Source organism: Anarhichas minor, unplaced genomic scaffold (genome assembly GCF_050575085.1).
Source record: "Anarhichas minor isolate MPS153535 unplaced genomic scaffold, ASM5057508v1 ptg000090l, whole genome shotgun sequence".
In the NCBI taxonomy this organism is placed as follows: Eukaryota; Metazoa; Chordata; class Actinopteri; order Perciformes; family Anarhichadidae; genus Anarhichas; species Anarhichas minor.
The window spans coordinates 3175394-3193152 of NW_027466536.1; the positions used below are offsets into that span (position 1 = coordinate 3175394).

The 17759-nt window shown below is 43.4% G+C and overlaps 1 protein-coding gene across 1 annotated transcript in view; it reads right to left on the reverse strand.

The window, feature by feature from the left end:
• tmtc2b (transmembrane O-mannosyltransferase targeting cadherins 2b) overlaps window positions 1–17759 on the reverse strand; it is an 83831-nt gene that overhangs the window by 2656 nt on the left and 63416 nt on the right. Inside the window, exons 8-11 of the mRNA XM_076082242.1 lie at window positions 15571–15692; window positions 10110–10191; window positions 8483–8597; window positions 3707–3770 (exon numbers count right to left, since the gene is read on the reverse strand). Coding sequence (XP_075938357.1) covers window positions 3707–3770; window positions 8483–8597; window positions 10110–10191; window positions 15571–15692 — 383 coding nt within the window. The remainder of the gene's footprint in view (window positions 1–3706; window positions 3771–8482; window positions 8598–10109; window positions 10192–15570; window positions 15693–17759) is intronic.

The following is a 17759-nucleotide window of genomic DNA, read 5'->3' on the forward strand; positions in this document are numbered from 1 at the left end:
GAACAATATGTCCAATCGTGCTGCTTTTCTCATAGGAGACTTAAATTGGTGAATAAATCAAAGAGAATAATCCCGTTGTCCAGTTTCCCACAGCACACATATAAAACATGCTACCAACGCCTCGGCCAAAGTAAAGGCTGGCACATATTAGAAAGTTACTAGATACCAGTTCACTAAATTCGCTGCATATTGAGCAATTACAATAATCCCCTAGCATAACAACATTTTCTCTGTGTTTCAATTATTGTTCACAGGAGAAGCCAGAGTTCCTGACTTTAATAGTGGAGGTAATTCTAGGGCTGTTTGTGCAGTAAATTACCTTCAGTTTGACTCACCATTGGAAGGTCAAACCACAAAACAACGCTGAGGGATCTATTTGCAAGTTCAGGGCTTTTTACAACTCAGAATGATGCTAGCCAAAATATATAACTGTTTATACATATGGACATAGTTGGAAGTGACAGTCGAGGGGCCACACACTATTACTGTACCCACAACATATGTGACAAGTAGGTGAAAATGTGGAACTCTGGTGTTAATGTCATTTTGTGGCGTTGGTGAGGATCCAGTGTGAGGTGAATTCCAATTATCACTTATCCTCAGTCAGGGGCGTAGGTTTGCTTTCTGAAGTTATGATTAACTTATTATTGATCATAATAAATTAATAAGAAAATAAATGATGCTATAGATTATTATTATATTAGTATGAGGGTCTTTTTAGGAGAAATGTCTGTAAAGAAAAGTTGGAGGATTTGTTGGAGGATTTTATTCAACCCCCCAGGAAGAGAAACGCGCTTTGAAGCAAATGTTTGCATTGGCCAAACAGTGGAATTATAACTTCCAGGTCAGTAACTTGTTGCCATTGGGCCCAAAAAGACTTTTCCCCATAGACTTACATTGGGAAAGAGATGTCTGTAAGTCCGCGGCTGTTTTAGAATTTTTAGAGAAATCAACTTCCCAGTACGAACACTTAAATAACCCTTATTATTATATCATTGGGTCCTAAAAGTTGTAAAATGCAGATATCCAGAGTTATTTTGGTACTGCCGTATATTTGAATGAGCCCTCGCAGCTAGGAGGCGGAGTTAAAGAAAACACTAGTGCGCTAGCCCTTAAATGTGCAACATCACTGGAAGATCGGGGTAATTTCATCACTCTGGTTGATCAAATATTGCTCAAGTTACTGTTGGGAAGGAAGGATTTCCATTTGACTGTCTCTGACAGAACCTGCATGAAATATTCCAAAAACTCTTTAATGTTAAGCTATAGTCAGTGTCTCGACCCTAATTTCAGCCAATTAGCGTCGACTAAATCTGCTGCCACCGACTGATTTGTGTCTGTTAACTCAGTCCGACAAATCAGGTTGATTAAAAGTGTGACGGACCCGGTGCCTTCCTTCTGTTTTTGACACCGTTTTGCAGTTTAGCTTTATCAAGCGTTAGTTGTAAGATTGTTTTACCAGGAACGGGCTTCATTGGTCCATCGAGAGTAGGGAACAGACGGAAGGGAGTTTCTCTCCGCTACATTTGTTTTTAAATTAGAACCTGTAATCTTGCGTTTGCCGCCGCACTTTTTACCGCTATATCATTAGTCTCTGCCTGTGCAATAAAAAAAAAAAAAAAGTGTTTACTCCAGAGACAAAGGAGTCTGCGTCATTTCCTGTTATTCATCATGTTAGCTGGCTGGTTTACTGCCCCCCCCCCCACTGAGACGTTATCACAGTGCGTGCATGAACCCAACTAATCGATACAATAGACAGTTTGAAAAGCCAATGGGGAGCAAGCTTTTAACAAGATAAAGTTTGTCAAGAAAAGAGTATGTTTTGGATGAATGCGAGGTCAGTGAAGATGTGTGCCCACAATTCTGAAATGGGCTTCTGATCCCTGGATAGAAAGTTAACCGACTCCTGGTTTTCCTCTCAGTGCAGCTCAAAAGATCTTTTCTTCTCCGCCCATGCGGGACTTATCAATTCCTGAGTTAAGTTTCCTTCCCCACTCTCCCCTGTAGGCTCCCACCATTCCTCAGCCAAGCCTTTCTACCCCTACTTTTATATAGCGAAGACTTTTGTGATTTATAACTCCACTCCTGCATTCTTCCTCACCCTTGCAACACTTGCAACTCTCTGCTAAACGTTCCCTTGTCAAAAGCTTTCATTTTTTTCCTCATTTCCTGCTGCTCTGCAACGTCTCTGCCTGCCTACCGTTCCCAAAACTGGCATGTAGCAGCAGAGGCATGGCCAGATGTGGAGCATTTTAGCCCTAGACCATAAAGAAACATATGCTGGGAAGGCTGTGAGAATGACCCGATAATAATGATTTAAGATTGACATTTGGGTTAAGAATATCTACATGTCATAGGGTGCAGAGAACGGCCAAAGCAAACCAAGCATCCGCTGGGATTTAGCTCGTCTCGATGGAAGGAATTGTCGGATTTAGGGGGTAAATCCTTCCAATTGTCCTCTCACTCAGAGCAAGCAAAAATATGTGCTTAATATAAAACACCAGTGCTTTTGGAGAGTGAAGAGTCAAGACACAACAAATGAAGATGGACAGGGTACATGGCGCAAGTCAAGTTACATCGGAGAGAACAAAGGATCATGGTAAAGGAGATGGATGAAGATGCTAAATTCAGCTATAAGCAATACATATGACAAAAGGCATCCAAGCTAAAGGGACCAAGTAGGGGCAAAAAAAGTGCCCCTGAGTGTGGATGTGGCCATCTAATGCGTGTTTGTACAATTACAGATGCCAAGAAACAGTCATGAGAAAATTGCACGGATCTGGAAATAGAACCGTCAGGAACACAAACATCCTCCGCACGTTTTTACAGAAGTGCATATCCATCAGGTGGCGGCACGATATTGGCTCTTCTCAATGGCCCGCTCTGTTTCCTCACATCCACTCCACTCGTTCTCAAGGTGATTTACAAGTTTTTAAGAAAATATCCTTTAAGATTTCCAAACGGAGAAAGAAAGCGAGCAGCACAAAGAGGAGTTTGTGCTATTTATTAACAGATACTCTGTGGAAACACTCACACAATTCACCGTAAACTTATGGTTGTCTTACATCATTCATGTTTGAAAAAATGCATCTGGGGTTAGTTAAATGTTAAAAATACGCTACATTGACGCTAAGAACAACAGAGATGTGATAGCAGCTCAATTTCATGGTTTCAGTGGAAATATTCTATCCCTTTGTTATACTCAACTTTTCATTTATCTTTTTGTTTGTATATATTATACTGGGGTTTGTACGCTTGCAGAACTCAACTACAACATTGTCCATATATATATTCAGATCATTAATCCTGAAGTGATTTCTTCTAATCATGACACGGGAACAAACAGGCCGACCACATGGCAAACACATTTTGCTCCCTCTGCGGCCCTCACCTAAACAACTCGACCCCTCCTGCCAAAGCTCTCAAAGACTTGGACCCCATTAATTTTCAAGATGTCAGAGTCCCCTGACTGAGTGTTGTTGTCATTATTCTTTTCAATCTACTTACCCTGGCCTGCCCCTTTGAAGCCGGTGATGGATGCTACACAAACAAACCTCTGAGCTTAGCAAAAACCTCACTGACAATGAAGGCCGTTGTGACAAGGCAGACCGGGCAGTAATAATATTGGAAAGCCACCCAGACTGTGATTGCACAGTGTCCATCAGGGTAAATAGTAATGGGGATGATTAGCTGCGGTTTTACTCACATTGGGTCTCAGGCTCGCTGCTTGTCCGTAATACTTCTCGGCGGCCTCGTTTAGGCTGGCTTGTCTGCAAAGGGAAAACAGAGAGAGGCGGTCATTACTCATCTTTATTGCTCCTGGCTTCGGATGAGGCCTCGAACCCTGCATGTTTACTGGCACTCAGGGGTCACTGAGAAAATAACAGGAGGGAAGAGCACGACGAGGGATGAGGAAAGCCAATCCAATCGCCTGCTCTCCTTCAATAGCATCTTTCACTTGATAACATCTGTGCTGAGCAGCGCACAGCAAGCACTTTCTGCTTTAATTGAACATCGATGTTCGGGACGTTTGGCTTATTGGGAACTTCAAGAGAACTCATTAACAAACAGAGTCCGATCGGCAATATTCACTGTACATTTCTGTTGAAGCTGGTGGGGGAGATGGTGGTTTGACATGCTGGCTGGATACTGAGACACTGGAGGAATGCAAACAGTGTGGAAACACAAAGTCATTTAATCATACTATCATAACAACCTGGACAGCAGAGTCGATGGCGCAGATGCACCAAAACACGCTGCATAAGCCACACTGCGACAAAAAGGATTTCTGGGGCAGATGGCTTATCGGCATGAGTCCCTGGAACCAGAAATATTTTGTTCCTGAGGACATAGAACCTGCAGTCAAGACAGGATGTCCTGTATTTATGCTTCTTTACCTTCTTTCATAAGCCCCCTGCTCTGCCTACTGTTATACAGAAACCTGTGGCTCCTCTGCCACGAGGCCTTTCCTGTTATTAATGCTCTGGTATTTCAGAAATCACCTCCGTGGTCCACAGCTGCATGCTTTTCACCGATGGTAACAATTGTCTCATTGCAAACAATTTAACTTTGACGAAGCCAAGGAGAGAGTCAACGACGGCTGGCCGTGGAGCCCCTCAAGTCGTAATGATCAAAGGACGCGAGGCCGTTGGAACCACAGTTTCATTTAGGCTGTCGGGGTCTATTAAAGGATCATCATCCACGTGGTTCCAGATAAAAGGCAACGCTTTTATTTTAGGATTAACAGATCAGTGGCCAAAGTAAATGCATAGTATTTATGTTCGGTTTTAAAGACACTGTCAAATGTGTTCTAACGTTTTTTTATTCTAATATTTTTTACTATTCATCACTGATCAATGAGTAGACATTGATCATTTCTTCAGTAAGATATAACATATTTTCTTACTTAAAAGTTAAATATATTGACAGAAATAATTACTTTTTAATTTACCAAGAGCTGTGAGTCAAGTGGTGAACCTAGAAACTGACATTTAAAACCAATGGCGACCAATAAAAGCACCTTGATGCTCTAACACCAGTGATGGGCCTGTATCTTTAAACAGGAGAGCACAGTTATTATGCTAAGTGAGAAATAAAAGCCACAACGTGAGAGTGTTTTAGGGCTAAATGCTTCCAGCAGCATGCTAACATGCTCACAATGACAAGGCTAACATGCTGGGAATCACCAAAGTCAGTGTAGGATTCAGCCTCTGGAAACCACGAACGGCTGTTCCATGGTAATTATTCAGATAGTTGCTGAGAAATTTGAGTCTGTAAGCAATGTGGTGGACCAACTGACACGGCGATCCCTGACATGACGCAAATGTCTTTTGTGTAACATTGATCTTGAAGAAGTTATCCTGCATGTTATCATGTTGCATACTTCAGAAATACAGACGAACATGCCGCCGCTCTTTGTTTTTCCAGCTCTGGTCCAAAAAATTCCATTCCAGGCGAGTTACTGAATTTGTCCCGAGATTATAAATGTGGGTTTCATGTCCAACCACAACCATATGTTTGTTTGCCAGTATAATATTTAGAAGGTGCAACCTTCTGAGAAAAAAAAGAAAAAAAACATGTAATTGTATAATATCATTATCACATTATCAGAGGAGAACTGGAGAGCTGCCACACCATGAGCCAAAGGGGCAGCGGGACCTCCTGGGGCTGTCTGCGGGTTCTCACAGGGCAGACAATGGAGGCCAAGTATGTAAACCACTGCCCGGCTTTAAACCCGAGCAAGAGAGAGTGTAAGGCTGCACGAGCACGGGAATAAGGAAGAGGACGGGAAATGGAGCAGGAATAAAAATGAAAAAAATCTGCGAAGAAAAGAACTCTTGACCATATTTCAAATTAGCAACTTAACACTCATCTTTTCACCCTGACGTCTTGTTATGTAGAGATGGTCTATTAACCCCAGACATGCACAAATCAGAGCACTGACCGTACTGCTTAGAAGCGTGACATTGTTAGATACTAATGACAGATTTTCAACAACAGCCAGATATTTGTGCTTAAACCGCAGCCGTCCCATCTGTTTCGAGTGCAGAGTTATATTTTTTTATTTTAGTTAGAATGCTACACTGAACACAGACCTCCTCCCTAACGGTAGTCCTGTATGTGTAGGGTAATGTAACTGGCTACCAATGTAATCCTTTTATTACCATTATGAGGTTAGCAATTTATACACTTTTTTGGAAATTGGGACGGCTAAAAATGCACAAATTGGCATATCTGACATCATGACGTGGCAGTAACATACAGTAATCTTTTAGATATGGTCGATTATATTATTATGTAAGACATGTGGTTTGGATAAGAATCCAGGATGTGAACTATGAGTGCATAACCTGCTTGAGTTTGTCTTTCAGAGATTCATTTCCCCCCCCCCGGCTGTCTGTGAATATACAGATTTAACATTACTATATGATGTCACGGTGTCATTTCTTGGCTTTCACTGACATTTGACACATTAAAGGGAAGTATAAACACATCCCCATTTGCCTCACCACTAATCGGCCTTTTCTGACCAACATTCAAACTATAAACAAGAAAAAAGAAAAAACGTTGTTCAAAGGAGGTAGAAGGAAATTATTAGTTTGGAATGGTCAAAAGACCGAGCGGCCCGGGAGAGCAATAAAAGACATTTGTACGTCTGAGAGCGCCTGCCTCTCCTTTTAATCTCTTCCCTTCCCCCGCGTAGATTCACTCGTGTCCCCACCGACCGAGGGCCTTTCCGTGTTTGCTTCCAAGACAAACACATAAAGAACATGAGCTGTGGAGGAGTGGGACCCCATGCCAAGCAGGCAGAGAATAGTTCAGCCCGAGCATTGCTTGAAGCTCCTTTTAGCTGCCAGGGGTCTGGGCCATGGAAGAGGCTCTCGATGCAGAAAGCTGTTGCTGGTGAGGACTCTTGGGAGGGGGGGGGGGGGGCAGCCATGCATGAAGCAGCCGAGGAACAATGTTGATTCAAGACATGGGTTCATGGTCTTCAAGGAATAGTTTGACATTTTAGTAAACGCTTGTGAAGATTGATAAAGTAGCACTCTTGACTGTATCCTAAATATGAAGCCACCCACCAGCACCTTTAAAGCTCTCTAATTAACATGTTATATCTCATTTGTTTAATCTGAACCAAGATCGAGAAGTGTAAACATGACACATTAGGTTTTACAGGCAGCTGCTTATTGCCATGCGATATCAATGGAATGAGTAGAAAAAGATCATCATCGATTCCAACTTCAGAGTGTTCATGCAATATTCAAATCGTTCCATCGTTTAACGTTGCCTAAATTGGCTGTAATTTGCCAGCAAAGATGGAGTGAGAGTCGCCAACGGGCCGCAGCTCAGCTGGCAGCCGGACGGCAGAGACAAACAGCGTGTAGCGCCGGCATATCTTCACATCTTATTCTGTGAATTAAGGATGTATTTCAGAGTTGCTGATTGTTGGAATAGTGGAAAGACTAACAGACTAATAGTTTTGGTGATTTTTTTCTTTTTTCAGTCCAATTTGAAGTGTTTTACAATGTGTTAACAAGGCAGTTAAGCATTTATTTGTTCGGTGTAAAAATGTTTATTTATGAGACGTGTGCAAACTCGCCACTTGCACGCAATGCGTCCTGGTACATGTAGGCACAGCCGGCACGGCTTCTCTGCAGGAGAAATCAGCTTTCTCTCACAATATAGCACGCACTGGGGGTTTATTGCTTCAGAAGACTATATTTGCCGTCAGCACTGATTGGACATCCACATAAAAGTTGGAAAGTTTGAGAGCGGTGTCAAATTTCCCACCTAACTCTGCAAGAAAGAGAATATGCATATGTCCCAAAATGTCATACTATTCCTTAAAAGATAACCGTTACTTGTTGGCAGTAGTAATTAAAAAAGCCTTAAGTGGCCTTTGATGTGTTTAAAGGAGGAAATCTCTACACAGGGTCGTCATTCTGTAGGTTTATTCAGTCAGTGGGGCAGCAGACTGGAAGTTGGCACATCGCTGTATTTACAAACTTCCACTCACGGCTTTGGTTCAGAAACACAACAGCTTGTGGGGCTGCTGAAGCTTTGCCGCTGAGGCTCATCAGCTGAGCCTTGCGCTGATTTGGACGCTGACTTTCGAGCATGAGCCAGGGCGAGCGGGGGAAAGAGTGAGACGGGAGTGAGAGAGGGGTACAGCGAGAGTGAGAGCGAGCACGTGAGGAAACATAGCTGCACAGCATGCAAAGACAAACCAGCAGCTCTCTCCGGCTGGCGGTGCGGCGAGAAAAGAGGATTACAAAGTACAGCCAAGTAAATCATACTGGCTGAGGAGCAGTGTAAGCCCCCTGGATAAACCGTGCAGACAGTAGACCTCCCTCTCTCACACACACACACAGCCGCCTTTCTACTCAACCATGGAAAACTGTGGCCCGAGCCGTCTCATCGACAAAGAATGAATTACAGTACATGCAGTGTCTTTACAGAATCATTCCAATCAAACACTCACCTGAGCATGTGGGCTGCACTGAACACCACGTCGAACTCCCTGCTGTCGAGGCGTGCGGCTTTCTCTGCCATCTCTGCGGCCTCCAGCAGCCGCGACTCTTCCAACAAAAACTGACCTGGAACGGCAGGAGAGAACAGCACTACTGTTAAAAAAACGCTGAGGGATCCCCACGGAGGCACAGAGGGATACACAAGTGTTGCCTTTGGCCCTGGTAGAGCCACAGCCTGGTCTGCCCCTGAAATAACACGCCGATACTAGATATGAGTGCAACATACCATCACTCTTCGGCCATCTCTCAGACTCATTTGTTCAGGGTTAGCCGACCTTGATAGATCTGTTTCTTTAAGATGAAACTGTTCCTGGCGGAAGGTTTGTGCCTTATTACAGGTGCGGCTGCGTTTGGAGTCGACCTCTGTGGACCCGCAGAATGAGCCGGGATCGTGGAAGCCCGACAGGGCTCTGAACAGAGGTCGGACCGCTTGGTCGGGGCCAGGTTTAGAGAGGAATTAATACCCTGTTGACTTTGGTTAGCCCCACTACTGTACCAGGAGGCTAAACCACTGTGTGAACCTAAGCATATTTTCCTTAATAACTGCGGATGAAACTGAAGCCATGAGTACAGGCCTAAGGTGAGAGACGGATGTAAAGTGAGTCTTCAGAGGGTGAAACAGCTCCAGGTTACAAACACCTCTGCAGTTATGGAGGGTTTATGATATATCAAAGCCAATCTATGAGTAATAAGACATTTTTTTGTATTTTACAAAGCTATGTCTACAGACTTTGATACTGTAATCCTTTGTTCATCATGTAACAGCGGGGCTTTTATGGGAATATTGGAAGATCCAGTACAGTACAGTGGGGAACTTGAGCTTTTGGGTTTTTCTGGTCAGCAACTATCAAAAACACAACTTCCAGCAGCCAGTCCTGATCAGAATAAGGTACTGTAATAAATGGATGGTTTGTGTCTGAGCCAATAAGAAATCAGTTTGCATCATGGGGACGCTCCACCTTTAATCATTCATCAATTGCATGAGTCATTAACCTTTAAAGGGGACAACTTAGACATAATAAAGTACTTTGGGAAAATGCAAAAATCCACCATCCACCTGGTGTATTGATGGCTTTAAATGTCACATGCAAGCTGGTGCAACCACAGCGAGCTCACACTTCAGTTCATCGTAAAATGCTGTTTCAGACAGACAAGGTTTTAAATGACGGAAGTATTTAACTCGTCGGCTTATTCAAAATCAATATTACTATTGCAGTAATTCAATTTAAAAAAAAGAGGTAACGCTGCAACTTCAAGTCGTATGGAAATAATGTAAGCTAAGAGAGATGCTGAAATTGTCACGTTGCACACTTTCATCAAATCAAAGAGAACAATCTGAGGAAATCATCCTCTACCGATGGGATCTACTGCTGACCACAGACTGACACAGTGACTGATTAGGGGAAGAGATGGCAAAGGGGTCAGCCAACAACCCGCCAGGCTGTGGAAGTTCCTGCCTTTGTGCTCAAGTGCATCATGCATGTGTTGAATTGACAAAAAATATATTTGAGGATTTAAAGATAAAGACAGGATATGACAAATTAAAGGTAGAAAAAAACAAAAAAACTCGATACTTACCATAATGCATGTAGCAGTTGCCTTTTGCAGGATCGAGTTGGATGGCCTTCAGGAAGTACCTCTCCGCTTCTGTTTTCTGCCCCTGAGAGGGACGAATGAAACGGCGTCATTATTGTTTCAACTGCTCCTCAAAACTACTCATCATAATAAAAATGCTGCACTCAACAGCAAAAATATCTTTCAGTATAGCTAATGTCCCTCTCCAAGCCGCAGACCTACTTTCACAATAAATCTTGATAAATGGACATGAAACACACGGACCGCAAGTGTTTTTCTTTCAAGCTCATGTGTCGTCCTGTCAAAGTGCACGCTGTCAGGCTTGGCACAGCAGAAGAGGCTCATTCATTACACACTTTTATCCGTGCAAATAACCCTTCCAGAGCATGACCACAGATTGCCAGTGTGTGGCCTGAGTGCTATGAAGCAAGGCAGAGGGCAGCGGGTGGAAATGGAGCGAGAGGAGAGGAAGGGGTTGAGGGTGATCATATACAGTATTTATAGGGATCTTTAGGTTCACACAAGCATACAGAGGTGCATGGCGCACACACACACACACACACACACACACACACACACACACACACACACACACACACACACACACACACACACACACACACACACACACACACACACACACACACACACACACACACACACACACACACACACACACACACTGTTTTTTTTTTTATCTGTGTGTTGCACCAGCTTTTAGATGGATAAAAGAATCCATACAGGGAGGGTGAGCATAGCATGATGAAGAGAAGCATCACTGAAGCCCTGAGGAGCTGCAGAGCTCCCTCAGGTCCTTCAGACTGTGACACGTAACCAATCATAGCTCAAATGGAACAGAGCAGCTGGCCAATCGTGGTGCCAGCTGGGACTTTGACACATCCCTGCTCTCAGTAGGGCACCAGATACCATCTGATCAACAATTAACAATGCACACTCATCTCTAAAGGCTGATGTTGTAGCATTGACAATGCAGCCATTAGTGTGTGTTTCACTACAAGAGGATGCCTTCGCATGAATAAAACATGAAGTATATTGCTAAATTGGAGTTGTGTCAAGTCCTTTAAACGCTTGAGGGAAAATTCAAAATCGTCAAAAATGATGGAGGATTAAAAAAAGATTGCATAAACCAGGAGAAATAATGGATATAAACTCAGCGTGAAATACAGCAAATGCTTCAGTTTAGTCAAATCGAAAGAATGGGCTCAAATCCAATCAGTGCAGAGTAGCAAGAATGACATACACTTAGTCCAGCGTATACCTTTTCAGTGGGCTGTAGAATCAACAAATGCATAATTTTCCAATGTAAATATATGAGTGGGGCTTCCCTTGATGCTGCGGAAAATCAAGCCTGGGCTAAGTATATGTTTAGTAGAGTTGATGGTGTCCAAGTAGCGATCACAGTTCCAGGCTGAAAATTGTCCTCTCTGTGTATTTTTATACTCGTATTCACAGATGTAGGAATGTGTAAGTTTGAGGGCCAGCTGGTTTTACAATAACAGAGGCCTTCGTCTGTTTATTAAACCTCAGAATAAAGCTTTCACACATTGACATGAGTTGAGCAGTTGTAAGTGGTCTGCGGATTTATACAATGACACGTCTAAGTATATTAATGGATATCATGCCCAGAGTAAGATATATGGCAGTTAGGACCTCAAAAAGTAACAAGTTGCTCTATTCTCATCCTATTGCAGTTTTTATTAATCCCTAGAGAGGCAATTTGTTACAGTTGCTGTTGTATCGTTGTTTTTTTTAAAACACAGCCAACTGCATTGTATTTCATCTTCAAATTATTGGATTACAACGCATTTGGCTGAACTGTGTCTCCATGAAAAATCATGAAACCCAACCAGCACTGATGCTCAATTGTCTTGTTATTGTTTTTCTCAGCAACGTCAATCACTCCAATGCTTCCAACCCAATGTGAGTTAATTACTCCACCACTTATCATCTAAAAGGGATAAAAAAAACTGCGTGGGACAGGGAGAGAAATTAACTTTTGCGTTTTCTGCAGCTGTTTTCTGCTTGGATCGGGTTCAAACGTAATTTAGCTGAAATGTCTCTCCTTCTTTCTCTGACTGTGCCAAACCTCCATGTCCATACAGTGTGTGTTGTTCGTTGCAGCAAAGATATCATTTGGGAAAAAGTAAAACATGTATAGCCAATGTGTTGCACATAATAAAAAGAATATATTGAAGTTGGGTCTGGTCTTGAATGTGGTCCTACCCATCAGGTATTTTCCACATCTCTTGACTTGACCCTCCCTCTTTTTTTAATTAAAAGCACCACTAGCTTGGGGGGGGGGGGGGGGGGGGGTGGAAAACACAAAAATAACATGGGAAGTCAATAACAAAATACCAGCCACCCTTCAAACCACACTTTCCATTAAATATATCCACTTCTCATTCTAGTCAGCTCGTTGTGTGGATACAATATCCTCCCTTCTGTCACACACATGCTGAGGATATTGGTGCGTGCCTAACACCCTCAAACCTCCTGATAACATCAGATAAACTGCAGATGCAGCCGGGGCTCTGCGGACGCCGAGGTGATTATGAATGACGCCTGCATCGTATTAGCTGAGGAAATGACAAGTAGATGACTGAAACCAATATTGCAAGCATCAGGGACGGCCGTGTCCATCTCTGACTCTGTGGGTTTGTGACGAGAGCCCGAATCACATCCTGATCTCCGGGGTGTCAGCGGAGGTGTGGAGGGGTCAGCGAAGCAGGGGGGAGGGCGATACTGATCTGGGTTATTAACTCTCCCTTCCTCCCCTCATCCACAAATCACAGCAACTTGTTACTCTCTGTGACCAGTTCAGCTCCACCGTCCTCCCCTCACCCTTCTCTGACCCTGCTGCCAAGCCCCATCTCGAAGTCTCTCCACCTCCCCCACGAGGGATCTGAACCTCAAAAACAAAACCCTGACAGTATCTAAAGTTTCTTCATCACTCACAGTGGTGCCACAATGAGTGTGGAGGTATAGGGGTAGAAAGGAGAGGGGGCTGTTGGGCTGGTCAACATCCTGCGCTGGTCTTGATCACACTTAAATGATGTTGTCATCAGGCACAGAGGCCATAGCTACAGCAGGAAGAGAATATATTATCCATATTTTTCTCATGGATAAAGAGGCTCTTAAGCTTGTGCAAACAACTAAGTTCCTTTGGCATTATTTGCACTCACAGAATCACGAGGGCTCACCATTCATCACGCTCGGAGATTTACAGAGATTCATCCCTGCAGGTTTGAGCTCTACTTTCCTCCAAAATCAATAACACTTTCTTATATGAAATGAGTTTCTCTTAACGGCCCAATGCAGCCTTCCCTGAGTCCACTTCACCGAGTCTGAACACTCCCCTCTAAAGAAGTGTGTTGTTCCTGTTGACTGTCCTCACTGACAGCGTTGGGTTTCAGATAGTCTTTGATATCCGATGGCTTTTGTATACAGAGCGGAACTCACGTCAGCTTAACAAGCGACTTTTGTCTGTGGTGTCAGCTGAACTATTCTTCAAGCTGACCATTAGTCTGTCTACGGATGGGAACATCAATCTAGTGCTGGAGCTCTATTTCATTTAAACACAATGATCTGCACTACAACAGCAAGACTTCTTCACAGAGGATACACGATGTAATGAAACAATTGAGCCACACATTTATGACACACATGAGGAAGAATCTACACAATTATCAAATTAGATGAAATTAGTTGGATGAAACAATTTATACCACTCTCCTGTATGTGCAGCTTAGCTTAGCTTAGCATAAAGACTGTAAGACTCTCCAAAGATAAGAAGACCTGCCTATTTGTTTACACCTTTGTGTGGATTTAATAACCAAGATTTAACATGTTAATAAGTGAACTTTTTGCTGGACAGAGACAGTTTAATTGTTTTCTCTTCTTGCCAGTCTTAATGCTAAGCTAGGCTCATGTTGCTGGTGGTAGCTTCATATTTACTGTATAGACATGAGTGGTATCAAGCTTCATCCAACTCTCCGCAACAAAACGAAATGTCACACTTTTTAATCACAAGAACAAGTGCATTTCCCTAAATGTCTTTTTTTTAAGCATATATTTTTACGTGTTATAGCCAGAAGTCACTTGCCAATCCTTGCCAAGAAGTAGTCTTGTGGGTGGCTTTTTGTTGTAGACAGAGCCAATCCTTAAGCTAAGAGCTAACCAGCTGCTGGCCGTAGCTTCATATTTGATGTGCAGATACGAGAGCGCTATTAATCTTCTCATCGAGCTCTCGGCAGGAAAGAAAACAGGCATATTTCCCAAAAAGTCACACTATTCCTTCCTATGGGCTTAAAATAAAGCTCCGATACAAAAACTGACAAAAATTGTTAAATCTTGGATTTTCCAGCCAGTTTCGGTAACCGATGTGCGAGCAAAATTCTTCCACGCATATCAGTTGTGAAACACAAAACTCATCATTTTGGAAAGACGACAAATAAAAAGAAGACTGTGTTTCCATAAGGGAAATGAAAAGGGACGGGGCCAGGAAGACTCTAGCCTCTCTGTGGAATTCCAGCTCCTGCCGCAGGCTATCGAACACATTGACGTCTCTTCATTAGGGCCCAGACTGTGTGAGAGAGGAGTACGAGCTGAAGAGAAGGGCCTCCACCCTTCTTTTGACCATCTGTGCAACTCTTCTTCTACTTTGTTTATTTCTCTTCCGACGGTCTCTCTCAGCTCTAACTGCTCCCCTCGGTCAGCATCTACTCCAAATACGCCTATCTAGCTGCGATCTTTAACGGATGACTGTATGACCCGACCACGTGACCACCTCCTCGTAAACCCGGCGACACTGGAAACCGTTTCTGCCCCCGAGACTTTCCCGCATAGACGGCACTTTCTTTGGTTATTGAAACACAGGTCAGCTGTGCGACCCCGACAGGATATTATCTCCGTCTTGGAAAGCTGTTTAGCTGTTGGTTCAAAGTTGTGAATGCAGCTTTTGGAGCTACTTCTTTAAAATCCTATAGTAACAAATTACAAGGACCAAAAAAACAGGCTGCTAGGACAATGTTTTTAATCAGGAAGTCCTATTCCCAGCTTAGACAGGAGCATCTTGAGAAACACAACGTGACAACCGTCTCTCTCATGCCCACTATCTTCCAATCGTTTCCCTCTCTCTCACCCACACACTATTGATTAACTGTAGAGACTTGAGAAGGACATTAGGAACTATCAGTAAAGAGCTGGAGAGGGCTGATGAAAAGCCAGGGGAGATGAAAGAGAATGTAATAAAAAGGAGAGTGAGCACAGGCAGAGAATGAGAACCGGTTCAGGGAAACAAAAAGTTGAGACAACGTCACCGCTTTGATACAGTCAGCCGGCAAAAATATCCATGAGAAAAAGAATATGTAATTTCTTCTTTCAAAGGGAAAAAAGTGTCTCGCCTCAAAGGTAGAACGAGCGAGGACGAAATGTAAAGTCTCACCGTCATAGCCAGTAGTTTGCCATAGGTGAGATGTGCAGGAATGTGGTCCGGCTTGGCTCGCAGGGATTCTCTGTACCAGTGTTCAGCCTCGGTCAGCTTGTTCAGTCTAATGTAGGCCTCTCCTGTGGGAGCAAAGTGAGCGTCCAGTCAGGGGTCAAGCTGTCGAGAGGTTAAGACATCACACATCTTCCCATTGTTCAGCTGAGCGACGCAGCAGCGAGACCAAAGCTCAACCCAGAGGGCCTCTCAACCCCATGTTTTATTTTCATCAAATTACAAATTACAAATCAAATTATTATAGTTTACTTGCATGATGCCTGGCACTAAACGGAAAGAATGCAGATGCCTTTGCTTTAGAGTGCCACAATGCAAAAATAAATGTACTACTTTCTGTCTTTCACAAAAGCAAATCTTTGATACCCAGTCAGTAATGAATACCTCAAGTCGCCGTCAGGGTTTTTATTTCCTAAAAAGTGAAATGAGCAAAGTTCAGTGTGTACGTTAAAAACTATGGGAGAATACACTGGGCCTATAACACACTCCCTCACTCTCCCTGATCTGTCAGACATCATGGGATACCTCCCCCACCCATCTGACCCTCTGCCTGCACCTGAAAAAACAATACCCTCTCTTTCATAGCCATCCAACAACACGTGTATGACTGCAGGAATGTGACAACAGCGGCTGGTGATTGAACACAACACAGTTAAAATCAACATCGTAACACATTTAGGGAAAGAAACTGAATGTACACCAGTTGTGGTAAAATTTCACTATAACATGATTAGACAAGTTGTTTGGACTAGAGTGGACCGACACTTTAATTCTGAGAGGATTAGGTCTAATCTCTTCCCTGATAGGAAACTGTGATAAGCAACAGGTGTCCCACGCCTAATCACAACTCTGGGACCTTTTTAATGGTTTGAAAACACACATTCCCCTTTCCCTGCGAATGAGCAATACCGCTGTGTATTAATACCTCTTAACACACAAGTGTGTATCCACCTCCCCCCTTGAGATGTAAAGCGATACATGAGAATATATTTTCAAGATGATATCCATCAGCACAGCCTTATGTTTCAGATTTGAGTGTTGGAACACATTATCGCAAATGTCCTTGTCACCAGCTAACATCAAATAGAGCAACGGAATGGATTAGAGAGGATCTCCGTATTGTCGTAAAATAGAGATTTATTTTTAAGCTTCCAATAGCCAGTTTGCCCCCCCCCCCCCCCCGCTCCAACGTGATATTTATACTAAAAATAGATTTACCAGCAACCCAAGGCACCGAGCTAAACTAATGGATGTACATGCCTGTTTTGACACGACCGCTTCATTAGTTTGTGGGTTTAAACGTGGCAAAATGACTTGCCTCGCGCTCGCGGCAGCAAGCCGTCTGTATGAGATTAGCACAAACATCAACGTGCAATTAGAAGTGACATTGAATCCGAGGAGCTGAAAAGCAGCCCCTCGGAGTGGAACATTCCTCGGCCCCACCAGAGAGTGTTGGAGCGAGACCAGCAGGGTGCAGATTACCACCCAGGTCTGCCTCTGATGAAAGCTTCTGCTGCCTGGCATCTGACAAACAGCATGAGAGCAGCGCAGCGAGCGAAAGCTGGAGACATGTATGAGCAGGTGTGCCAAATGCACAAATCAGTTCAGCGAGGAAACAAGGCTATGCTGCAGAAATCACAGATCTCTGGCTCAGCGCCGCCATTACAGACGCAGCGCTGCTCCTTAACGCTGACTGGAGCTTTCAACAACATTTTGACATAATCTCGCCAGCTCTGTCAAAATGCATTTTGCCAACATATAAGCAAACCTGTGGCACTACCAAGTCTGGATAACAGATAGTGTGTGAGTGTGTGTGTGTGTGTGTGCGTGTAAGCAGCTGCATGTGTGTGAGTGAGAGAGAAACAAAGCAGGAGGGAGACAGAGAGAGAGAGAAAAAAAAAAGTTAAAAAAGCAAGGAGAAAGCAGATATGAGCCTGAAAGCAGCTGTTCTACAGCTGTAATAGAACAAGCTGGCTTGTTCTATTACAGTGAAAAGCAAATTAACTCTGTTTAACATGATATTATGAAGCTGACTACCGTCTCAAAACGCAGTTTAGCTGCATTAAGTCGGGTTAGATTTCTTAAAGAACGACTTCACTGATATAAATGGTTGTTTGTTTGATGTCTGATTTTTT